Genomic DNA, 26,541 nt, shown 5'->3' with positions numbered 1-26,541 from the left:
GCTAAGTTACAAAACTCTTGATGACATTGAGTATTTAAAATATCTAACTTTTGTCCAAACCTTTCTTCAAGCCTGGCTTGGTTGATGTCTTATTTTATAATCATATGATATTCTAGAAGGGTTTTTTTTTTTTTTTTCCAGATCAAATTTAAGGAATCTTTCTCAATCCATTAAGTGAGGATTCATAAGATCATTAATTTTATAATCATATGACTATTAAATAGGTCATAATTAAAAGCACACATGAATATTTCCTCCAAATTGATTTAGAGGTTTGATTTGTTTGAACAGATGATGGCATAGGAACAACAATTCAGAGGTTTCAGAATCAAAGTTATGGGCTTTGTGCCATCAACGATTTTTGTCATTGTATTTGAGAACCTATTTTGCCTCTTAAGATATGAATCTGAGTTGGGCCCACTTAAGCCACTCAAATGGTTCAGCCTAAAGCGTGACATGGATTCTATTTGTTATGTTAGCAATTTTCATTCGTTAGATGACATTACGAATCTTCTTTAAACTATATTGAAAATCTGGTTTTGAAGCCCAGCAGCGGTCTGTGAGTACAAGAGGAAAATTGTGGCACTGCAGTTTAGTGCTTCACCTTAACTTGGTTTACTCAACTTCCATTCTTTTATTGGTGGAAATTTGTTCCTCAACCTTTGACTTGTGTTTCAGATCATTTTTATACATTAAAAGGCTTCCCTTTAGTTCCTATACTTTCAATATAGTTTAAAGAAGATTCGTAATGTCATCTAACGAATGAAAATTGCTAACATAACAAATAGAATCCATGTCACGCTTTAGGCTTCGCATAATCACAGCAATCATAATTTCATGAACTATGTTTGTTATGTCAATATTTCTCATCAATTAAATGATGGTAAGGACTATTTTGAAACATTTTAAAGTATAACGATGATTTTAAAATAAGGTTAAGGACCATATATACAATTTAACCCTGATTATTGTAGGAGGAAAGGACACTTTCCATGTATATACCACCGTTCTATTATCCATATAGACAAGATGAAAAATAGGATGCTAGTCGTGGTACACCTATTTAAGTAGAGAAGAAATTATTGTCCAACAAAAGAGAGACAGTTTAATATCACAACCAACAAGATATCTTTATTGCTTTTCTTTTTTACAGAATTTTACAACCACAAACCAACGTATATGAAATCTTTTTCTTTTTTGTATACACAATATGTGAATGTAATCCCACAAATTCACAAACATATTTGCCTTTTTATTTTTTCACATGAATTTTTACAATGTGTAACTCATGATGAAATATGTACCTTATTATTGGTTGAAGCAGCAAACTTATAAATCTATGGGAACCACCAGTGGCAAGTCACCATTGTCAACAACAAATGTCTTTGAAACCTTCTTGGAGGAATTAATAATTTCCAAAGTGTATGTTCCATGGAAGCCTCTAAACTGGAACTGTCCTTGGTCATCAATATGCCCATGTGCATGAGATAGCCACTCTTTTCTAAGAGCAAGGTATCTTTTACCAGCTTCATTAATGTCACCCTCTGCATTTACTAGATGTGAATTGTTCCGGCTCATAAACAACTCCCAGAATCCCCATAGCATTATACCATCTACTGCAGGATGGGCAAAAGCTTCCCTAAGCGTCACTTCCAAATCGTCCCCTCTAACATATTCATTAATGGAAGACACATCAAGCTCTGTAAACCAGATTGGAAGACCAAGAATACCCAATTTATCCAAAGCTGAACAAACAATAGGCCCGACTGGACTGTCTATGTGCCCTTGTATTCCAATGCCTCCAACAGGTGCACCTTGCTCTTGCAAATCAAGAATATGTTGAATGTACTTTTCTGGAGATGATCTGGGGTCACATCCATCCTCAACGTGATAATCATTCACGAACAGGAGGGCAGATGGATCTAGTTGGTGTGCAGTCTTGAACATGTTTGCTCGGATATCCTTACCTAGTCTATCTTGATAGAATGAACCATGCAGCATCTCATTGTTAACATCATAGTGCATGAATTTCCCCTTGTAGCGTGTGAGAAGACCTGTTAGGCGATTTTGGACAGCTGTCATCAAGTCATTTTTGTTCAGTGATTGGACCCATGATTGGACTGTGTTGATCACTTCCCAGAAGATACAATGACCTCTAGTCTGTATGTTGTGGCTTTTACACAAGGCCAACATCTCATCAGCATCCTGGTAGTTGAAATTTCCCTGCTGTGGTTCTGTCCAGTACCACTTCAACTCATTGCCAAAGACAGCCCAATTGAAATTTTTTGTAAAGAAATCAACAAAATCTTCATTATCAATGTTTGTTCTGCTCATACATGACCCCAAAGGAAAAGTGTTTTGCGTTTGTTTGACTAACACCATTGTGCCAAGCAAAGTGCTTGAATCCACTCCTGAGAATTTTAGGATGACATCACGCTTACGGTTCTGCATTCCAGCAAATGAGAAGTATTCCAGATTAATCTTGGGAGAAGGGATCCCTCAATGTTGGAAGAAAATCAGTTCACCGCTTATATAAATGGGTTAGAAAACTCAACTCATTAGGCTAGCTAGCTCAAATTAAATATGCTTGAGCACATAATGTATTGATAATCATCAATCATTGAGGCAAATAGATGATGCTTACAAAACAAATAAGACAACTTATTATTCTAGTAGAAAAAGTTTAGTGAAATTTAAGAGAAATGTCAGATTGGTAACTGTAACTGTATCATATTACTGATGGTCCAAATACTATAGTGACTATATATATCAAGAGTAGCAAGTGCAACCTAAGAAAATGTATAGGATGTTTTATCTACAATGATGGCCGAAATCAAATGAGCGTGTTTATAAAAATGTTACTGGTTTTGTTTAGCAGTCCTAGCAGTAACCTAACCGGTTAAGTTGAAAGCCAGACCAAAAGCTTTACCAGCGTTTTCCAATTTACAGTTCTGCTTATCTGAAATTGATCAAATATCATATAAATCAAAACTAGAAATTACCTGATCAGTCTGCCTCCGTAGATATCTAAACCTTGCCTGTCGATCAACAGGAAAAATCTGAACTCCAGCAACCATTAAGTCAACACCAGGAGATGGACCTTGAACATAAACCATAACCTTGGAAGGTTGCTTCTCAATTCTGAAGGAACCACCAATTTCATGCCATCCATCACCATTAACCTCAACTTGTCCTCCATTAACCCACTGACTGTCCACACCTAGTGCAACATTCACATTTTGTGGACCACTAGCTCCAGAACCAATTCGAACCCAACCAGATACTTGGTATGTCAAAAAAAGTTTTACTTTATCTGTGATCATCTGAGCAGGACCCATCCAAGTCTGTGTGCGATTGGTCACAAGGATATAGCGACCACTTAAAGGTTCATGAGGTCCAAGTGATTCTCTTGCCATTGGTGGAAGAATATGTGGTGAACCAGTAGCAACGTTCAAAGTGCAATTACCAAGGGGAAACCACCCATTGGTGCCATCACTTAGACTGCTATTTTGAATTATATTTACTCCAAAGGCAGGATTCTAGAAACAAAAACCAATAATTGAATGCTTAAAAGTTAGAACACGAGCCTCAACTTCAAGATGCATATATAGATAATTTTCAAAGGCTAAATCCTTAGTCAACCAACCTCAATAACTGGGGGAGGTGAAGGTGGGGTTTTCTCTGCATGCTTTACAATTAAACTGTTGAGAAGGATATCAGTGCCCGAAGGTGGACCTTCAACATATACGACTACTTTGGATGGAGAGCCATTTAAAAGGAACTTCCCCTGCAACTGTACCCAATCCTTGTCTGTTGCTTGAGCACTACAGAAAAAAGCAGCATCCATTGTGAATATTTTCAAAGTGAAGGAATATGTCCATGTTAAGTATGTTGCCAATTCAGGGTAACCGGAATTTTTTTTTTTAAATGAAGAAAAAAAAAGCAAAAACAGAAGACATGTAACCACAAGTGCCTATATGGGATATCTCAAGACTTTCAGGAATGTGTCATGGAGCTATAAATACATATGTTCAAACACATGCGCATGCACGCATGGGAAATTAACATGGGAGAATGCTGTTTTCACAGATGTCATGTGGATTCATGGAAGTTTTCACAATATGGAAACGAAAATGGAGAAAAAGAACTAACTTGGCAACGCCTATATACTGTTCACGAAGGTTTGGTGTTTGCACCCACAAAGTCACTCGCACATCAGAATTAGTGACATTGTTACCAAATATCCGAACAACAGCAGTAACATCATAAGCAAGCTTTCGCTGCACTTTTCCTGTGATCTCCTGCTGAATACCATTCCAGTTCTGTGTGCGCTCTGTTGCAGATGCAAAATACTTTCCAGACAGTGGGACTATTTTCCCATCTGCCATAGAATCATGTAAAACAATCTTGCAGCCTCTTCCAGACCAATTGTTCAGGCCATCCTCAAAGTTGGGGTTTAGGATGACATTCTCATCTCCAGCAGCAAAGCATCTCTGGCTTACACTCTTTGATGTTCAAATAAAAAAAGCATATCACAAATTAATTGGTACTAACTTCTTGAAAAATAGATTTTGGGTATTGAAACTAAATAGGAATAACTTTCAAACCACGGTTAAGTAATGACACTTCATATATACTCTTTATATCAATAGATACTTCTATAATTATATGTATCTCAGCTTTCACCAAAGTCCTTTGACTGAAAATGAACTGAGCTAAAAAGGTCAAAAAGTATAATTACCTCACATTCACTTGGACTGGAACAGGTGATCACTACTGATTCTATAAGAATATCAACTCCAGGAGAAGGCCCTTCGAAATAAAATACAACCCGGTCAGGCATAGCTGGCAATGAGAATGTGCCTTCCAACTTCTCCCACTTCTCCTTAGACACAGAAGCTCTGTATGTCATAAATGTGGTTAGAATGTTTCCTTTTCCTTAAAGTGGAAAGAAAATATTGTGAATTACAGTATCCATTACCTTCCAATGAACAAATAGCTAGTCCCTGAACCTCGGTTTTCTAGTTTCAATGTTGCCAGGACATCAGTGGATCCCTGAAGAGGCCCTGATACTCCAACACGGGCAGAAACTGCATAAGTGGAACCCGGGGAAACCCTGGCTGTGATATCTTGTTCCAAGCCCTGCCAGCATTCCTTGCGATTTGAAACAACTGCATAATTACCACCCAACTTTTCTGAAGTTCCTTCTGGGTGAGCTGACTCAGCTGATACCACAAAGCCATCACAATTGTTGGGATGCCACAAATGCAGCCCTTCAGAGAAGTCGTGGTTTAGTACGATATTAGTAGCACAACCATGGTTTGAGTCATTTGCGTTTTGTACTGCAATCTGTTAGGGAAAGCAGTAGTCAGGATGTTAAATTGGGAGCTTCTTCAGCCCTGAAACTGCTTCATCGAATTAATATAAAGTACTTTTGCTTTCTAAAGTGTAAAGAAATTAGGGTATGAGCTTAGCTGATGATAAAATATCATTTGCAATAACGAGGGGAAATACCATGTCACATAAAATACTTTCTAAGACTTGGGAATGTGACTCCATTCAAGAGGTTTTCTGCAATTGCTATAACTCCTCTAACTTTTACCATTATATTGTTTGCACTTTGCAGTCTTTCTTTCCTTTTCTTTCTTTTCCTTCTTTGACTTCCCTTTATCTCTCTCTCCAGTTTTTGGGCAATTTCTCACTTGATTAATAATCAAAGACACAGAATTGATTTCTTGAAACAAAATCGTATGCCCAGTTGGTCCACAAAAGTAGAAAATGGCAATGCCATCAAGTCTAACACATAAATTTGGTAACTTTACTACAATGGTCTATTAAGTTAACAATAAAAATCACGTAAAATTATGAAAATTTTAAAAATTATTTTAAAAAATCGAAGAAAACGCAAATGCAATCAAAATAAAACCTCTCACAAATTAACAAACCCGTACCTCCACATTGTTGCCTGCATTGTACATGGGGTTCTCCATAGCTTCTCTGGTTCTCTAGGCCAACACAAAAAACCAAGCAAAATCCAGATTTTATTAGAGAATTATGTACCAGCATACATAGGCAGTTTCCTTTTGTATAAGAAGAGTAAAAAGGCACAGAAAAAAGAGTACCTGAGTGAGCTTGTCCTTGTCCTTGTGTTTTTGATTAGTCCTGGAAAATAGGCTTATGAAGCAGCAAGCAGAGACCCTTCTCATTATATAGGCTTAGCAGTGTCCCAAATTTTGTGAGTGAAAGTGAAGTCTACGATAGTGTGGGCCCACCCCACATCTTAAACCAGCCAATCAGAGAAGCCCACTTCTGTAAAATTTAAAAAAAAAAAAAAAACCAAAAGCCTTAGGCTTTGGTTTTGTTCCCTTGTCTGGGTTTAATCCAAACAACAAGATCTACAACTGTAATACCTAAAATAACGAAACGACACCTTTAATCCCAAGAAAATACTATATATGTTTTGAGAAATTATTAAATGGGTTAAGGTAAGGGTAAGGCTAAGGCTCCAATGACTTCTAAGAGTTTTGCTTTGGCTTGCAGATTGGAATGCTTGAATTGGAGTAGAAGCTTGTTCAATTTGTTTCTGTTAATGTAAATAGATATGTATTTGTTTTGAATGCCTTCGATTACAAGTCAATGTGTCTTTCAGATTCTTGAGGATTAGGTGAAGATGGCTTTTCAGTATGTATTTAAGGTTTTGCCAAAGCATACTTTTGATACCTATTAGCTATTACTATTCGGACTTTTTGTATCCTGCCCTGAGAAGTGAACTAATTGAGTTTTCACGGTCAGGGTGAGTTAAAAATTGATATGCCGTAAAAATAATTAAAAATTATATTTATTATTATTATGGCATAAATTATATTTAGTATCACTATTTAAATTTTTTTTTAAACAAAAAATTGAGAACAGCTTTAACGTTTCCACGTAATAATTCTTTCAGCTAAGATAATTAAATATTGACTCAACTAATTTTTGATAGTTAAATAAAAGATTAAGGTTTGGTCTATGTCTACATCATAAACTAATTGGTGTTTTAGCCTAATTAAAAAGAGTTGTCATATGAAGCTAAAATTTTATATAAAAATAATTGTGTTCTAATCACTAAAATGGTGAAGTAATCATTGTCCTAGGATTACTCTTTACTCTTGCGGTGGATCCTTAGTTACTTCTAGGACCTTTCAATTTGTTGTGGCCTATGTTTGACCACCGAATCCATATTTTATTGAGACAGAACAAGCAACCTTGGTCCAGGCCTTGAAACTCGTTATTTGGAAAGATCTAGTGAGGGTATGGTCCTACACTTCTAGTCTTCTACTACATACATTCAAACTTGGGTACCTAGAAGAGCAATTTCAATCAGTGGAGCACCACATTCAAGGAGGTTACATGACCCAGATTACTTGGCCTGAATTTTACTGTCAACCAACAATCCATCCTGTTGCATAAGTCGTTGATGCCCCCCAGCCTTGACATTCATAATAGGGTAGCCTATTGGCATCATACAGTTTTTTTTTTCCTTTAAGTATTATTCCTTAAGTTTCGCAATTAAATTCAATTTTATGGCTGAATACAATGGTAAACAATGTTTTTTTTTTCGTGATAATTAAATTCAACCATGTGATTTATTAGTCAATGCAACCAAATGATTGAATTTAATTAGAAACTTAAAGTATAACACTTAAGAAATTGTACTTAAGTTTTGTTAGCAACAGCTATTATCCAAGTCATCCTTGTCAATCTTAGTGTAAACTTTCAGCATTCACTTGATGAGCATTTTCCCAAAACAAACACAACTTCCAAATCTACTCATAAAATGCCATGTGTTGCTGGAATGGTTAAACGTTTCCCAAAACATTACTTTGGAATACATCAAAACACTGTAAATTGGAGAAAAGGAATATAATAACCATTCGCAAGCATGTGCAGTTCAATAAGATGACAGATTTTCTAAATCAAATTGGGATTATCAATGTTTGAAAAATAATACAAACAATTAATTTAAAGAAGAATGTTCAAAGTACCTAATTTATTATTAGTCTTCCTGGGACAACAGATAATTCAAAGAGAATGTTCAAAGTACACATTGTTCAAGATAGGCTTTCAGAGTGTTAAAATAATCTTGCAGCCTTCTCTCAAGGCTTCAAAGTACCACTGAATGAACAATTTTTGTTGCAAGATTCATTCTGTTATAAGATCCAAAAGCATAGAAGATAAAACAAGAGAGGAACAAGGACATTTGGACCTTTTGATGGGCAGGATAATATCTGAAAGTCAAAAAGAAACTAATACAAGAAGAACAAGTTTCTGTTTGATGATTATGGGCTACAATAATCCAAGCCCAATGTGAAAATCAGACACCCAAGCCGAAAAAAGTCCAAATAGCTTGACAACGTTGCCAGTCCAATAAGGTTTGCCCCATTCAAAAAAAAAAAAAATATATATATATATATATATATATATATATATATATATAAATATAAAAGTAAGTGGTGTTCCAAACTTTTGGTCATGCTATTCCACACCCTGCCCATAATTATATGAACCATAGTGTGGTGGATGAAACTTAAGATTTCTAAATTTACGGCACATCCTTCAAGTCCATTGAGTTCATTATCTAGATGTCCCCAAAAAGTCCACCATGTGCTTTTTCTTCTAACAATTCCCTTTCTTGTGTTTAGCTTCTTGAAGCATTTCCATTAATTTTCATAGAGAGAGAGAGAGAGAGAGAGAGACTGCTCTACCCTTATGATGTACAAGTAATTGTGGGATTGTGATAAGTTTGTCATCTTAAACGGCTGATGTTCTCTCTAGCATTAAAGTATAATAGTCTTTTTTGCTAATTCTTTCTTAGTATGTGATGTTGGCACTCTCCACAATCATTAAAATCTGATAAAAATTCATAAAAATGTCTTGCGAAATTAACCACAGGAAAGATAAGTATCACAAAATAAAACACATAATAGCTCAATGATTTAAGAGTATACATCATCACATGGTACCTATAATTTGCCCATCTTTTTCTAATTTAACATAAAGCAACCCTAGTGTATAGAAACCAGTCCCCTTATGTGAATTCACACAAATTAGTTTACCAAAAAAAAAACAATCACATAAATTTCTGCCATCGGACTCTAGATTAATTGTCAAAGACAATAATTTATTTTCCAAAGCACTGACCTCCTACTCCAAGAGGTATGGATAATGAATCCACTGAGTTCAGGAGGGGCCTTTGACTACAAGTCTGAGGCATGTCCCATGGCCCATGTTTGAGTATGTTAAGCCTTGTTCCATTTACCCAAAGCCCACCATTATTAATACTAATGTTATTGAATCTGCTTGAGCACAAAAGAGCCCAAGTACGTTCAGCCTAGCAACCCTTTTCATTAAAGGACCAAAACTTTACCTATGAAAATTGGAAAACTGACAAATGCCAATGAAACTTCCCCAGCTCTGCCTTACAAATCTTTCGCCTTCATCGATTGAAAGCAAACTTTATTAGTATAAATGAACCACTTGACTACTAGAGGTGAAGTACTAGTATGTTAATATGTTGAGTGCAAAGAAAAGAAAAGGTGAAGGGGGTAGTCAGTACTCAGTACTGATTATATTCCTCCTATTTGATCTTTCGCCCCCTTATTGGAAGGGAGGAGGGGATATTATTATTTTTTATTTTTTAAAGTTATCTAACTTCATCCATTCCTTTTCAAATTCCAATTCATTTGCTTTTGGAGGAGTCAAAATTTCATATTTTAAGGAAATTAAAAGGAATACGCATCATGTCAAGAGTTTTGTAACTCAACTAGCATCTTATGATTATTCTAATAAACACATCTAAGATTTAAATTCTCACATTCACGAGAAGGTATTTAATATCCAGATTAATAGTATCAAAATTTAATAAGTGTGAGACATGTTAAAATATGTATATCTCTCCATCATTCATATCTAATTTAGATACAAATGACGTAGTATTATTTAATATAAAATACTTTTTCGCCGTCTATCACTATAAAATTATCAAAAATAGAAAAGAATATGCATTACGTCACAGTTACTTCTAAGAAGAAAAATATAAAAAATAAAAAGGTTTTACCGTCATAGACTACAAAATCTTATGTGCGTTTAGTTTGGTGGGATAAAAATAAGATAAATCCGACTAGATTGTACCTTGAAAGAAACTTTAAAAACTCCAACTTGAAATAAAATAAAAATATAGTCACTTTATTTTAAATTAAAGTAGTAACAGATGGCACATTAGGAACCACATATGATGGCTATGATTTCAGAAACCACGTATCCTACTGAAAAAAAATAAGGCACATTGAAATACGGACTGTATTTTATTGGATGGGCTTGCCACACGGTGATGCAAAGGACACCCCGGCCCACCACATTCATGTGATAAGAATATACCTTGCTAGTTGAGTCAAATCCGGTAATTTGCTTTTTTTATTGTTAATCTCCGGTTACTGTCCCACATTAGGTAACATGGGGTAAGCACAAGGCCAAAAGACACGGTATAATGAGATTTACATTTGATCAACTCCATAAAATAACATAAATATATACATTATTTAGCACTAAGTGTAAGCGTCAATAATTTCCACGAATCTAGTAACTGGGACAACCTTATATAATGGTTTAGGTGAATGATTATTTTTTTTAAGGATATTTGAAGCCAAAGTTTCAACTACAAAAATTAGGCCTTTTTGTAATTGTACTCTGGTTAAATAATGTGTTATAAACTGGATTTAAAACACTAATATTACTATTTTCATGTGTGTTCTAATAAGTATTACTGTTTATTAAAAAAAAGTATCAACTTATTTTACTAAATTAAAAATAATAGATTAGACACTATACCTTAAGTTCTCAAGTTGAATTTAGCCATATTGTTCTATTGATCAATATATTAAAATTAGTGGTCTTTTTTTAAAAAATAATTAAATTTAACTATATAATTTATTAGTCAACAAAACCACATAATTGAATTCAATTAGAGAGTCTAACATACAACACCTAATATAAAAAAAGGTTTTGATGGAATAGACGTATTCACGAAGCTACAATTTAATTTGTAATTGTCACTTCTTAAAGCATTACAATAATACAAGTGGCGTTAATTAACATCAATGTTTGACACATTCCACATACCCGACTTTATCTTTTCGCACTTTTTCAATTTTATTAAAACAAGAATTAAGTACAAAATAGATTAGGCTAACCAACACTCACTCATGCATTAGCTTACTGTAATAGTGGGAGAGTCTGTGCATTTCAATTAATTAGTAAATGTCACTTCTTAAAGCATTACAATAATACAAGTGGTGTTAATTAACATCAATCTTTGACAAAATCCACACTCTCGATTTTATCTTTAACACACCTTTTCAATTGAATTAAAACAGAGATTAACTACAAAACAGTTTAGGATAACTAACACTCATGCATTAGTCAGTAATTGGCTAACAATAATAGTGAGAGAGTCCAAATACAACATAAAAATATTTCTTATATTTATTCCTTTGCCAAAAGTTCTGTGCAATTATTTTCTTCACATTGTCTATGCAGAAGTTTCACCACCTTAAACGATGGACGAACAATCTCTCATCAGAAATTGAAACACTACATTAAGTGGTACATAAAAATTGAGTTTGCAATTGAATGGAGATGTCTATAACTGATTAGACATCTGCGTTTATAATGAATTTTTGGACACTAGCTCAGACTATAATTAATGGCTAATTAAGCCCAATCTATCTCATAAAAAACAAAAAGCCCAATATGACTGAAAAAGAAATTGAGCCCCACTCTGTGAGATAATCTCTAATATGAATGGCCGTGCTTTCACTTCATTGGGGTCCAGCTCCTCATGTGAAGGTTGAAGGGGGGTGGTACTATGTCGGACACTAGGAGTTCTTAACCATCATAAATTTTGTGGCACATTTGTCAATAAAAAAAGTTATGTCGGTAAACTGTGAGTAACTGTTTATCACTTTTATATGATATTTTATTATGTCGGTAAACTATGAGCAACTGTTTATCACTTTTATATAATTCTTTTTTCAACTATTCATAGTCCATCACTGTAGAATAAAGGAACTTTATTCATAGTCTTTTCTACTACTTGATTTGAAATTCTTTTTGGAATATGAGTGATTCTCTTTTTATGTGTGAAAAAAAAGTCTAGTCCTTCTTGATTTTGAATATACTAGCCAACTCAAATCTCCTCTATAAGCATAGTGTTGCTACAAAAAATTAGAGAGTGTGAGAGGGTGGTGTGAGAAAAAAAGGTTCTCTCTTATTTAGTTATTTAATATTTGTGAGTTGCAATTTGAAATAGTGAGAGAAGTTTGTTGCCATTAGTGTATTGCAACTTTTGGATTTGCTTTGTGGCTCTTTCTTTGGTTTGTGCGCAATTTATATTTGATATTTGTATCTAGAATTTGTGAACTTTTGGTTCTTCGGTTTGTATTTATGAGAGAGAGCTATTTAGATGTATTTGAAATTTAAGTTTGTGAAAGTGTCTCTATACTAATTTGTATTATCTCAAATTTATTATAATGAAATTTGTTCCCTGTGGATATATGCTATATCAAATCAAGTAAATCTTGATGTTATATGCCTATTCTCTTTTAGATTAATTTTTTTTATCCCTATTGTTAGTTTGAAACCTGTTAGAAGCCTAAAATATTTTCACAATTGATAGTTTGAGCTTTTGACTATTTTACAAGACATCACATCAAAACTTGGCAAAATTTGTGGTTAAAGTTTGTGTTAATAAACTTATCAAGAGTATAACATGTGTCACGATTTTAACGATCATAGTATAGAACTAGACTACTAGTTAAGCTAATGCTATACAAACGACGCCACGTTTCAGATAGAGCCGGCCTATACTCCGAGAACCACACAGCAAAGGTTCTCCTTTTGGGGATAAAATATTAAATCCGAAGCAGAATGATCATTATCATTCATTTATTCTATTCTATTAAGGCTTTAAGTTAAAGAAGAAAAAAGGTCTCGTCAATATCAGAACAGAAGGATCTCGAGGGAGGGGGCAAAGGCTAAAGGCAAAGGTAGAGATCGAGAGCCACATGCACATTCAAAGCCACGCGTAAATATCAACTGCATGCAGTGTCTCTGAGAGTCAGTCAGAACTAGCGCGTCACCGCTAACTTTAATTCTCACCAACCACGTGTACAATATACGGACTGTGAAATTTCACACCCCCACGTGACAGGCGGACACGTGGCTGTTCCTTACTGATTTTTTTTTTCTGGGTTCAAACTTCATGGAGAGGATATTCAACTCTCTCTTACACAAGCACGAGCTTGTGTTATGTCCAGTGGTTGAGTGAGAGAAGTCCCTGCAATCGCCGGTTTTATTTGTTGTTTTTGTCTTTGCTTTTTTCCTGCACCGACCTTAATTATTGTTACAAATTTATTAGTGGAAAGAAATCAATGTGGTCCATATAAATTATGGTTTGTATTGCTTGTAATAGGATAATCTTGTGCGTGAAAATGATTGTGGCGTTTTGTTCATATTATTCTTCACCATTTTTGAATTCTTATGGCTGGAAATTAAAAGTTTATTGATAAAAATAACAGAGCAAAATAATTTTAAAATTATGAATATTACCCGTGAGACTTAGATTTATTACTTCTTACAATGTTTTTCATATTTATGGTTCCGTGAGCAATGTCTAGGACTCACTAAAAAAAGCAAAACGTCTGCCGCGTTTGCTACGCAAACACACACTAAACATATTCTTATTTGGTTTTAAAATTTAAGAACAATTGCATAAACACTCTTATATAATAGAAAAATATTATAAGCTCAAAATTCACCCATATTAAAAGCCATGTATATTTGTAAAGTTGTGTAAAAATATACGGTTGTTATAGTAAACATATAATTTTGCTTTATTTTAAAAATACATAGTTATTATAGCAACCATGTATATTTACACTAACAATATTAATTTTGTATTTAATTTTTAGGTAATCGATGCCCTAAAGGCATTAGTTTGAGAAATATTTTTAGAAACTTTTTATAGGAAAAGAAAAAACAATTTATTTATTTTTATATTCTTAGTGAAATGGTTATTAATAAATGCTCTAATTACCTATGTTAACAAGATCCTTAGTTTTTTATTCTTTCTTTATGTGTTATGAATATAAAGGAAGATAGTAGATGGTAGCAGCGACGACTCCAATAATTTTTTTTGGATGGTCATCAAAAAAATTCAAATTAAAAAATTTAATAAAAATATAATTTGTATATATTAACATCGCAAAAAAAAAACTACATCCAAATACGTAAAATTTTAAAATTTCCTTCAATATACACAATTAAGCAATCATTAAGCTATTGATCTCATTTCCAATTACCAACATATTGCCTAAATAAGTAACAATATAAACAAAGTGCATTACCTTTTTAAAAAAATGTAACACATAAATCCAACAAATTTTGCTAAAGACTAAAGCAAGTCCTGATGGACTAACTATTTGAAAGTGTGCATTTTTTTAATAAAAAAGTAGCAATTTTAAAATATGTCCTTTGAAAATACAATTTAAAAAATCACCATTAAACATTCAATTTTGGGCTTTTAGGTTGCTTTGTTGTTTGGACAATTTTTGAAAGTGTTATGTCCACATCATTTTTGTAGCACTTACACAACAAAGCCTAGGTGATAAATTTTTAATAATTCTAATTTGAATATACCAATGAAATTGTTTTTTGTCCACTAATAACAACCTACTACTTAGGATTTATTGCGAAAATGTTTGTGAAAATGTTGTGAATATTACATTTGTCACAATTTTTTTGTTCAACATTCAATGGACCAAAATTTTGGAGAAGTTGAATTTAATTTTTAATGGGCTCAAATTGTTATTTAAGGTGTTCAAGTTTTTTTTTTTTTTTTGGTGATCAAGTTTTTTTTTTTTTTTCTTTTTAGGGTGGTCAATGAGCCATATTAATTTAAAATTCAAAATTTTAAGATATATTAAAAAATAAAATTCAAGTTAGGGTGGTTGTCAACTACACTTAGCGCCGCCCCTTGCTAATCTTGCTATTTCCTGCCCCACGCCTTACAAGAACATAGCATGACAATTTCTCATCAAGGATTAACAATTCTCCAAATGGTAGTAAGGCAGCCTTAGCAGCCACCAGGAACTCATCACCTAGAATTACACCAAAATCATCTAACTCCATGACTAGGAAATTCACATTGCCTGTCCACTCGCCAACCTTAAACTTTACTCCATAAGCAATTCCCAACACAAGTTTTGCCTCTAAGTTTACTGCCTTGATATTACTTAGACACTTGCACACTTTCAGACCCAGCCATTGGATCGGTAACAAAATTGTGGGTAGCACCAGAATCAAGCATACCTTCAGCCTCATTCTTGTTCATCTCCACTTGAACATAAGACAGACCCCTAGAAGTACCTCCAGCACGTAGTGCATTCAGCAATTGCAAGGGATTCACTCTGCTAGGAACTTCTTCATCAAACTGCCCACCACCATCTTCAGCAACCATGGCATTAAGCTTTTCACGCTTTGGACAGTCTCTTGCACGATGAGAGTCATTGCAAATGAAGCAGCCAGCATTAAGCTTGGGTTATTCTTTGCTTGGTTGAGAGGTAGAACTCTCTCCCTTGCTCTTGTTATCCCAATTTTTCTTTTGCTTATCCTTTTTCTGCTTATCTTTACCTTTGTCCTTGGACTTACGTTTTTCCTCGTCCCCATTGGGCTTATTGAACTTTTAGTCCACTAAGGCATCTGCAACAAACATAGCAGTAGGCAAATCACGCACAACCTGCCTCTTTAACTCCAACTGTGCCCAAGGATGCAAGCCAGACATGAAATTGAACAGTTTGTTCTCCTTTGACATGTTCTTGATATCCAGTATCAAAAAACTGAACATCTTGACAAATTCTTTCACCGTACCAATCTGTTTCAACTTCTTCAAGGCGTCTTTTGCAACCCATGCAATGTTGGTAGGCAAGAACTGGTCATTCAATTATTTCATTAAGGCTTCCCACAAGTCAATTTTCCCTTTACCAGAATTTGCATCATCTTTCACACGGGTTCTCCACCATAACTTGGCATCCCTTGAAAGATACATGCTAGTAATCGTCACCATCTATTGACTAGGCACCTTAGCAGACTTGAAATACTGTTCCATATCCTACAGGAAATTCTCCAAATCCTTGGCATTCCTGGTACCATTAAAGGGCCTTGATTCAGGCACCTTTACTTTGGTAGCCACTTTCCCCTCCCTAGGCAGGTCATTCATTGCTCTCTCCAACAGGTCGATTTCTGTTTCAAGTTGATGTTGGGTCTCTCTTGCTGCTTGGTTCTGGGTGTCCAGTGTAGCAGCAAACTCTTCGACGCAAGTTAGCACAATATCCCTCTGTTCTGCAAGATCATTCTTCACCACAACAGTTTCTGCAGAGACAGCTTCCAATCTATCACACACAAAACGTTGTTCCCCCTTTCTAGGAACTCCGAGTATGTTCTCCAAGATAGTCACCCTTGCCTTTGTGTCCGAAGACATGGTAGCCAAGCTCTAATATTAGTTGTCACAGGGTCAATTTTTCTTTTAAATTTTCTACTTGTGATGGCACTAAGCCCCTGACTTAGTCTCAGCCAATGCACCATACACACACATTGCAGGAACACTTAGAACAGAATTATCAAGAGAATTCACACACACAGTATTTACAGGGCACCAACCCCAACCTTTATTACTTAATATCAAGTACAAAGGAAGCTTGGAGAATACAAACGAAATTCTCTAAGCCAAAATTACACACTCTGCTGTTGACAGCCCCAACAGCCTTAGATAAATACACAGAAATAACTGTCATGGCAGTTACTGCCAAGTAACTGCCCCTTGTTCAAGACTTGCTATCACATGTGATTTGACTTAGGACACCTTTAGCTGATGCTATCTTAACTTGCTCTCCACGTTTCCAGCCCTTACACAGCAGGTCTGAACATCCAGCAAGTTAGGAATTGCTTGATAACTGCTGCTGCACATTATGCACATGCCGGCCTATGTCTCAGCACATCATGGGGCTTCTGCCCATGCTTCAGCTACCCACACACAATTGTTCCATCATGTGTTAGAAGGCTTGGCCCCTGCCCAAGCTCTTCTCATCAACATCATAGCCCACATAGTATGCCTATATGCAGCACATTAAGTAACTGCCATCAGCTCACTCACACAAGTCCATGCATTCTGCCAGCACTAACCAGTCCAATACCTTGCACAACATATCATCATCACAGCAGCCCAGCACTGTCTTGCACTCAAGCCATCAAGCCCACACACAAAACAACCATCAGCTAAGCCACCAATGCCATGCACCATCTCATAGGGTCTGCACCACCTGTTGCTGCTCATCATCATCAAACCCATCTATGCCCACCATGACCCTCCTCTGCCATGGTGTTGGGGCATCATGTGGAGCAAGGTGCCTCTACATGCTGCTCCTTATCATGCTTATCATTCTGAATCCAGCAGGGAGACTGGACTTGTCCCCCCTCAAAGAGTCATTGGTGTGTTAAGAAAACATAGAGCCAAGTGACTGGCTTGATGTTGCCCAAACACTCCAATTCCTCATGTCATCATCAGCAACTCGTAAAGCTCCTAACACATAAGTAGGTTCTTATATTAAAATAAGTATAAATTTTTGCAGATGTTGATGCAAATATTATAAATACTTAGGAGAACTTAGATACTCACGTATATCTAGATTTCTATTAAACGTTGGGCAAAGCCAAGAATTTTGCTACGGGTTAAACTGAGATATCAAAGTATAATTAAAAACAAAATTAAAAACAAGGCGTTGTTGGTTTATTGACCACAAGGTCCGCAACCTGTGTGTTGTTTTGAAAACAAAAAACAACCGGCGTTGTTGGTTTATTGATAACAAGGTCCACAACCTGTGTTGCTTTACATTGATCCTATGTGTGCTTGCTTAAAAAAAAAAAAAGAAGAAGTTAAATTAGTAAACTAACACCACATTAATGTTTTCATTCAAATTCTATTCTTGAATTTTGCAAAATTATAGATTTTAATCTCTTTAGTTCTATATATCATCTTTTTATATTGAATTAGATAGATTTTCTTTGGAGTGAAAATGATGTGCCGTAAACTCAGTGGCCACTAATAGAATAAGAGATATTGAATATATGTGTATGTTGTGGACAATAAATCTGTGCCAGTTGTTTGGTAAAGACTAAAGAGAAAATAAAGTGATCCTGAAACCTTTATTTATTTATTTATAAACAAGTGATCCTGAAACTTTATGGTAAAACCATATCTCCATTTGATATATAGTCCTTACTTTAGACTTTTCTATCCACTTGAAAGATTAAAGATTACATTTGATTGTTGTCATGGTAGAAATTGACGTGCAAATTTTGACTATATAAATAAATACAAAATTTGGAATCATAAATTCACTAAGGTTGTGTTTAGACTTTAGATTCGATGATTTAAATTCAAAGAATTTTAGGACCAATTACTAGCAAACATTACTTGATACCTCCGTTTGATAAATAATTAAATAGTCCTTACTTTAGACTTTTTCTATCCACTTGAAATTAAGATTACATTGATTGTTGTCATGGTAGAAATTGATGTGCAAATTTTGACTATATAAATAAATAAATAATTTGGAATCATAAATTCACTAAGGTTGTGTTTAGATTCGTTGATTACTAGCATATATTACTTGATATTATAAATTTAAGAGCATTTGATAATTTAAGTTTTGGGGATTTTGCTTAAATTATGGATTTAAAATATTTTCTTATACCTAATATTTCAAATCTATATATTAATAAAATTAAATTTTTCTACCCAAACTAACTATAAGGGAAAGTGTAAAATACATACGGACAAATATAAAATATGTGCGGAAAGAAGCCTTGTAAATCCATTAAATGAGAATATCGAACTTCTTAGTTTAATACATAATAATGAATTGGGGTGATTTTTAAAAGATTTTGTTGTAATGTTATGTTAATGACCCATCTAAATTTATTAAAATCCAAAGATCAACATTTGGAAATGTTCTTCCTCAAAAAACATTTGGAAGTGTTCATAAAATATAAAACTGGGACTAAGAACCAAATGAACAAAAGGATTACTGCAAATTTCGAACTTATTAACATTGGGGATAATTAATTAATTACATGCATTGTACAAACAAGGAATTCATTTTATAATTGTTGCAAAATCTAATCAGTGTATATCATACACAATAAGAAGATAAATATTACTGTCTCATCCCCTTATTGTTGATCTTTGGTTTCTTTTAGGGTGTTTCAAAGGTTTTTTCATTTTAAAAGAAATCAATGAGTTCCTTTTAATATCTTCCATAACATATCATTTGCTTTCTTTGAAAGGTTGATATTGTTTTTTATTTTTTTAAACTTTAATGGAGGATAATTTTGAAAATTCAAAATTTTAATTTAAAACCAATGCATTGCACGATATTCTTTAAGAGTTTTAGATTTTTTGTAAACATTATAAAAAAAATTGTAGGGACATTGGGCCCAGTAATTTACAAAGGATGGTTCAACAAAGTCTATTGGGCTAAAAACCCAATCCGAGGACATCAAATGATCTAGGAGTACATGAATGTACCTCATAAAGAAAATGTCAGGTAAAAATGTGATAAACGAGTGAACAATTATGTCCAAGGAAGATATTCGTCCTCGGATATTGAAGCCGAGATCATAGGAAGGGAGGTTTAATATCCCCAAGCTATGTTATAAAAAATCTTATGGTTACGGAAAGACACGGTACATGTGGAGGACAGTAGAAGAGCGGTGGAATATCTAAGGTAAAGTTGCTACCACCGCCCACACATTACAAACTCTGCAATTGATATACTGACTGCATTAATGGAGGAAGGAGACCTGAGCATGAGGTTTGGAACTTGGTCCCTGACCCTAGAGGACTTCGGGGAAATTTGATGGGACAAGTATCCAAAACCAGCGTTACAACCATGAGATGAAAAATGATAAAGAAAAGAAGAGGAAGTATAAATAAGGGAAAAGACCTTCGAAAGAGAGGAGGCTTTTTTCTTGAGAAAGAAGAAAGAATAGCATATGATAATCTAACGATCTATAATTGTAATCACCCTTGAGAAGCAATACTATAAACTATCCTCGGATTGTGTCTGAGAAAAATTTTTCATTCATATTCTTATAGTTAACTTCTTGTTTGTGCCATTGAGCCCGAGGCCCTTTCTTTTTTTGTTATTTGAACCACCCTCAAAATCTAGATTTCAAGCCCACTCTCTACAAATTTATTGTAAAAGGCTTTTCAAGCCCATTCCCTTTTAATTGTGGATTGAAGATTCGACTTATGTCCTTACAAAAATGTTTAGATTTTTTTGAACCATATGAGATAAGAACAAATATATTCTACACTTAGCTTGTGAATAATTAATTTTCATAAATCTATTGGTGTATATAATATCACATCATTTGGTATATTCATATATTAATTATTATCTATTTTTTACTTTCTCTATTTGTTTCGATGTTAATATTTTATAGAAAATGAGTCAATTTTCAAAACGTATTTTCCATAAAGCTATCTAATTTTCCTATATTTGGTAGCATTTTAAATGTGTTAGAAAAATGATCCTTAAAATTTCCTTATTTAGCTTGTTGTGAGATAAATTTTTTTTCCAAAAATATTTAGCGAAAAAGAATATCTAAAAATAAGTCAAAGTACTTTTTATGTTGACCAAAAAGATCAAAAATAGTTTTTCTTTGACTCAAAATTTTTTTTTCTGATACTATCAAATACTGAAAACGCGAAAAATCATGTTTTTTGTTGTGAGACATTAGATTTTTACTACTGCAATATTATTGTTTTTTCCTAAACAATAAGGTGATATATAATAATCATATATTAAAAATGTAAAAAAAATCAACATAAATTCCAAAACAAAAAAATACAGAGAGGATCGTGATCTTTAACCAATGGTACCAAAGAAGAGGATGCACGGTAAGAAAACTGAGGCGTCCCACTCTATATAAATTAAACTCCTAAAAGGACGAGATATTAAAACCTAACCGTAGTTAAATATTAACCAAACCAGGGTAAAGGAGTCTGTTTCTCTCTCCCAGAGCAGTTTATATTTCAGAGACGGACACCATAACCTCACTGACTATCCAAAAAAAAACCTGTAAGTCCTATTCAGACCCCTCAAGTTTACGATGATGATTGGTAATCCAAATCCAACGGTCCAAGTGCCTCCGTGGGACCCATTCGACGATCAAGCGTCTCAGATTTCGTCCCCATTAGCGAACTTCTCCGTTAACTATAACGCCAATGCCGGTAACGGAGACCACTCTCTCTTGCTCGACTCCTTCGCCGCTCTGCACCGTTACTTGCCGTCAAACGAGAACGACGAGTCGTACTCGTTCTCGGACGTCGTACAGGACGCGTTCTCGTGCGACCATTTTCGGATGTACGAGTTTAAGGTTCGGAGGTGCGCACGTGCGAGGTCGCACGATTGGACTGAGTGTCCGTACGCGCATCCTGGCGAGAAGGCTCGTCGGAGGGACCCACTGAAGTTTCATTATTCTGGTACAGCGTGTCCTGAGTTTCGCAAAGGGAATTGTAGGAAAGGTGACTCGTGCGAGTTCGCTCACGGGGTTTTCGAGTGTTGGTTGCATCCGAATCGGTATCGGACTCAGCCCTGTAAGGACGGGCCGAGTTGTGGTCGGAAAGTCTGTTTCTTCGCTCACTCGCCGCAGCAACTCCGAGTCTTGACTCAACAGAGTGGGAGGGAAAGTGGGTCGAAGTTTGTTTCGTCGCCCACTTCGATTTTGGTGTCGCCACCGGTTTCTCCCCAGTCTGACTCGCCGCCTCTGTCGCCGACTGAAGGCCGACTCGGTTCGTTTGGATCGGGAAAATCGGTGAGCGAACTCGTTGCTTCTATGCGGAAGATGAAAATGGGTGGCGGTTGTGGCGGTTGGGGGAATCAAGTGGGGTCAGTCTCGCCATCTGGGTTCGGGTCGCCCCGTGCGTCGATTGTCCGACCCGGGTTCTGTAGCAGTCCTTCGACTCCAACGACTCCGACTCGGAGCGTGACTCGTTCTGGACTCGGTCCATTCGACCTGTGGGAAATGAAGTGCGAGGAAGAGCCGGCGATGGAGAGGGTGGAGTCTGGGAGGGGCGTACGAGCCCAGATGTATGCGAAACTCAGTAAGGAGAACTCGCTCCGACGAGTTGACTCGGCCGTGTCTGGTCCTGATTTTGGTTGGGTGTCGGAGCTGGTTAAGTGAATTGACTCACCGAGTCATTTCCGTCTTTTTAAGTATATATATATCTTTTTGGGGTTTAAGAAATCGGTGGCTTTTGATTCTTCTGACTCTGTAAATATTATGTTGATTTTGGACATTTTTCATTGTAAATGCTCAATGGGTTAGGAAGAGAGATCCGAGTCTCTGTTTTGTGCTTCTCCCCCCCGAGATTAAAAAAAAAAAATGGCAACTCTTTTTGTACAGACTAAGAAGGATTTCTCAGACTGCCGAAGAATGAGTAGCAGTTGGTTTGATCAATTTGTCTATGATTTGTATTTTAACTTTCTGGATTCTCTGTCTAATTTTCTCGGAGTATTATTATCATTGTACATGTTTTTGGCAATTAAAATGTATTGTTACATATTATCTTCATCTTGGGTGAACTGTTCGGTTATTTTCGTATCCAAATTTTGTTGCATATATTTTTCATCTTGTGTTTAATTGTTTCGATATTTTAGTATCCAAATTTTGTGGTGCGTTATAGATTCTCGACAAACTAATCATATTGATTAATAGTTTCTTGATAGACTAATAATGCTGACTAATAATGTGAGCATCAATCTCATTTTGATCATGGGTTTCTTGTGTCATGTCCATAACATTTATAAAAAAATAATCACGTGTAACTCTTGTATTTTGTCTGATTTCACTTGGGTTCATTGCATCTCTTTAATTTCTTGGGTTCATTGTTTGGCCTTTTATGGTATTTGCATGCAACATGAATACGACATGTATCTAAAAATGATCATATAGGTTTCGCTTGTTCGATTTTGGTTGCGATGCAAACCCGACATGTTTTTAGAGTTATTGTATGTCTGTTTTATATACAGTCTAATTCACTGGAATGCTGATGAATACCTTATTTCTACTTGTGATTTGGTTGTGTTCTGTTCTGAAATGTTATGCCATGTTTCATTTTCTTTGGTCTTTGGTTGGATTAGTTCTAGGAAGCCAATCAAACTATTGAAAGTGATTTCCTGCCCTCTTAGCTTTTTTGATGTTTATTAGTACCAATAAATCTTAAATGGTGTGGGTGTCTATCTTCTTGAGATGTTGTTTTCTATCTTCAAGGGCTACATGTGATATTGATGCAACTTCTCAATTGTTTTTTGATTCTACAAGCTTGAGCACCAAGCCTTATTTGCTATTGCACACCACCCCAAAAAAGAAAAACCAGAAGAATCAAATCATGTTCTATTGTTCTACTGCTTAGTATTTTAAGTGATAATAAATTCTTTAGAGAACTATATGAAGCTTTATCTGAACAAGATGAGATTTGTGACGTGGTTTTGAACTGAGAAACCTGTCCTTATCTGCTTTAAACATATTTTAGTTTGGTTTATCTCTTTTGTGCCACTTGTACTTGACAATTTTATAAAAGAAATCCTTGATGTGAAAGTTTTGAAGGGACAAGATATGGTCAAGCACCAACTCTTTGTGGGCTCCTTGGGAAAAATCTGCTTACTCTCTCCATTTCAAAGGCTGAGGTGGTAGTTTTTGCTTTGAGAGAGGGAGAGATATGGGGCCATTTGTAAGGAAAACATGATTAGAATTAATAAAATATAACGTACAAGGCAGACAAAGTGGCCGGTGGCTCCTGGATTTGGTTTAATTTTTGTCCTATTCTTATAATCACGTCACTTACAAGGCCTTTAAAGTTACTTGGGGGTGGGAGATACTGTAGTGGCGGCTCTATAAAAAGTGGGTTTATGTTGGTGGGCTTGTCTATGAATGCCAAAGATTGCTCCATCACTAAAGTCCTTAATATATGTGCCATTGTGCTCCGTTTGGCTATGTACTCTCTAAGCAAAGTCGGTAAAAGAATAAGGGTGAGTTTGGATAAACAAAGTCGGTAAAAAAATAAAGGTAAGCTTGAATACTACATATTTTGCTGAAAATTGAAAATAATAAAAAATTATTGTTTACGATAAAATTACTGTTTATAAGCTTAGATGTACTGTTCATTTTGCATGAACAGTGCTATAGGCGTTGGTTTAATAAAATAAATAAAAAAAAGTTGAAACGCATTTTGCCTGTCTGAAGACGTGGACGCAAAACCTAGTACCCAAACTTAACTAAGGCTAAATATTACTGCACACTTTGCTGGTTATGTTTGATTGCTGCACAATGCACATACATACACATTTTTCACTAAAATTGTGAGTCACAATTTTAGTATTGTGTGTACGGTCGTGTGTGTAATAACTAGTGTAAATAAATATTGTTTAAAAATATATAAAAATATCATGTATTAAAATATTAAATGTTCCCTAATTTGTGACTTTAAACATTTGTTAATAAAAGCTAAAACACTTTTAAAACAAAGATAACGTTTTACCCTACTGATATGTTGGATTGCTACACACAATTGTACATATACACCTTTCACTAAAAATTGTGAGTCACGTTTCAGTACTGTGCTTATACCGTTGTGTACAATAACTAGTGTGAAATAAAAATTATTTAAAAATATATAAAATATCAATTAATAGAATATTAAATGTTCCTTAATTTGTGACTTTAAGACACTCGTTAATAAAAGCTAAAACAATTTTGATACTAAGATAACGTTTTACCCTATTGATATGACAAATTATGAGCAGTAAACAGTCATTTTTATATGAACTTATAATTTACATCACTTTATTTACCCGTGTTTCCCGTGTTCACAACCTGTTATTTCAAAAAATTATGGAGAAAGTTTATGTTCTAGGATTCATTCAAGCCAAAAATAAAGGATAGTGAAGTTGGATGGGAGGAATTCTCTTAAAAATGGGCATTCACACATCTAGTGATGAGATTAAATTCAATACGTACCTATTAATAGCATCCAATTTACTACTATACAATGTGGTAGCATTTTCGGACAATTAACGGATTAAATTTGTTGACGATGCTGTTAGAGATATATTCATCAAGTTACTTAAAAACCAAGTTATCTCTAGAAAAGCTCCACCATAAATTGTAGTATTACTTAAACAAGTTGTAAAAAAAATATTCAACGAGTTATTTTAGGACCACAACTTTTGTGCCATATTTTTTTTGTCAAAATTGATCTGATGTAACAGACTATAATTGACTACCTATCACTTTCATATAGATCTATTACTTTCTCTCCATCACTAATAGTCAATCACATATGATAGTTGTGGGAAAGATTGTGGTCATAGAATTATTGGTATTGAACCATGGGTTTCTCAAGTAGAGTTCCAAACTTATTGTCCTAATAGCAAAAAAAAAAAAAAAAAAAAAATAATAATAATAATAAAATACCAAGTTTTCTCTAGATAAGTTCCACCATAAATTTTAGTATTACTTACCCAAGTAGTAAAAAAAAATCAACGAGTTATTTTAGGACCACAATTTTTGTGCCACATTTTTTTGTCAAAATTAATCTGATGTAACTGATTATGATTGACTACCTATTAATTTTACAAAGATCTACAGTCAGTTACATATGATAGTTGTGGGAAAGATTATGGTCATAGAATTATTAGTATTGAATCATGAGTTCAGTAGAGTTCCAAACTTATTATCCTAATAGAAAAAAAAGAAGAAAAAAAAAAAACTAACAATGTTAAGCTAATAAGATAATGAATCAAATTCTTAATAACCAATTACATAAATAAAATAAATCATAGAAACTAAGTAATTCATAAGTTTATTGGCTGTACAGTTTTCTTTTTACGTCTCATAGGTTTATGTAATTGGAGGCCTTGAATCTTGTGTTCTCACCAAGGGAAAAGAAGAGATCGGATAAGAATTGTAATATAATATTTGGAATGAAGGAAGAGGAGAAAGGATAAAATTGGAGGAAAAGGGTAACCAAGAAAAAATTACTAATTTTAAATGAATTATTAGGGTCATATTTGGAAGAGAGAAAGAGGATGAGATTGGACCATTTATAGGGTAATATTTGGAAGGGAGAAATAGGAGTGAGAGAAGAAAAAAAGAAGAAGACAAAAAGACTGGAATATACTAATTTCGCCATCCGCTTCGACCTAAATATAGGAGTGGTGATGGGTCCCAGGACTCCTTGTTACCCAGTTTGTTACTCAATATGGCATGGTAGTTGAGTACCTGAGTCCAATGAGTCATAGGCATTGACCTTATCCAAACAAGGGGTAGTAATTAAAAAGAAAAGGAAAAAAGAAAAGGAAAAAGATGGGGCCTTATAAAGTT

General features: G+C 34.7%; 2 protein-coding genes across 2 annotated transcripts; one reads left to right on the top strand and one right to left on the bottom strand.

Annotated features, from left to right (window-relative positions):
* Positions 1–1,104: 1,104 nt before the first annotated feature.
* LOC142622646 (endo-1,4-beta-xylanase 1-like) lies at positions 1,105–6,338 on the bottom strand. The gene is made up of 8 exons (XM_075796165.1): positions 6,123–6,338; positions 5,952–6,005; positions 4,982–5,349; positions 4,742–4,901; positions 4,153–4,505; positions 3,647–3,824; positions 3,003–3,539; positions 1,105–2,445 (listed from the first exon to the last, which is right to left on the bottom strand). Exons 1-8 carry the CDS (start codon positions 6,204–6,206, stop codon positions 1,330–1,332), a joined length of 2,850 nt encoding a protein of 949 aa, XP_075652280.1. The 5' UTR covers positions 6,207–6,338; the 3' UTR covers positions 1,105–1,329.
* Positions 6,339–21,202: 14,864 nt separating this feature from the next.
* LOC142611637 (zinc finger CCCH domain-containing protein 23-like) lies at positions 21,203–22,731 on the top strand. The gene has a single exon (XM_075783733.1). It carries the CDS (start codon positions 21,268–21,270, stop codon positions 22,339–22,341), a length of 1,074 nt encoding a protein of 357 aa, XP_075639848.1. The 5' UTR covers positions 21,203–21,267; the 3' UTR covers positions 22,342–22,731.
* The last annotated feature ends 3,810 nt before the right edge of the window (positions 22,732–26,541 follow it).

This window comes from Castanea sativa, chromosome 1, assembly GCF_040712315.1.
Source record: "Castanea sativa cultivar Marrone di Chiusa Pesio chromosome 1, ASM4071231v1".
Classification (NCBI taxonomy): Eukaryota; Viridiplantae; Streptophyta; class Magnoliopsida; order Fagales; family Fagaceae; genus Castanea; species Castanea sativa.
Note: the sequence above shows the minus strand (reverse complement) of the source record. Positions and strands in the feature narration are given on the sequence as shown.

What these genes read in the sequence shown, in the direction of transcription:
- LOC142622646 (XM_075796165.1), bottom strand. Translation starts at nt 6,206, where the DNA reads ATGAGAAGGGTCTCTGCTTGCTGCTTCATAAGCCTATTTTCCAGGACT. An exon ending in CACCTCCCCCAGTTATTGAG is followed by an intron (nt 3,540 to 3,646) that starts GTTGGTTGACTA and finishes TTTTGTTTCTAG; the next exon opens with AATCCTGCCTTTGGAGTAAA. An exon ending in TACGGAGGCAGACTGATCAG is followed by an intron (nt 2,446 to 3,002) that starts GTAATTTCTAGT and finishes GCTGGAATGCAG; the next exon opens with AACCGTAAGCGTGATGTCAT.
- LOC142611637 (XM_075783733.1), top strand. Translation starts at nt 21,268, where the DNA reads ATGATGATTGGTAATCCAAATCCAACGGTCCAAGTGCCTCCGTGGGAC.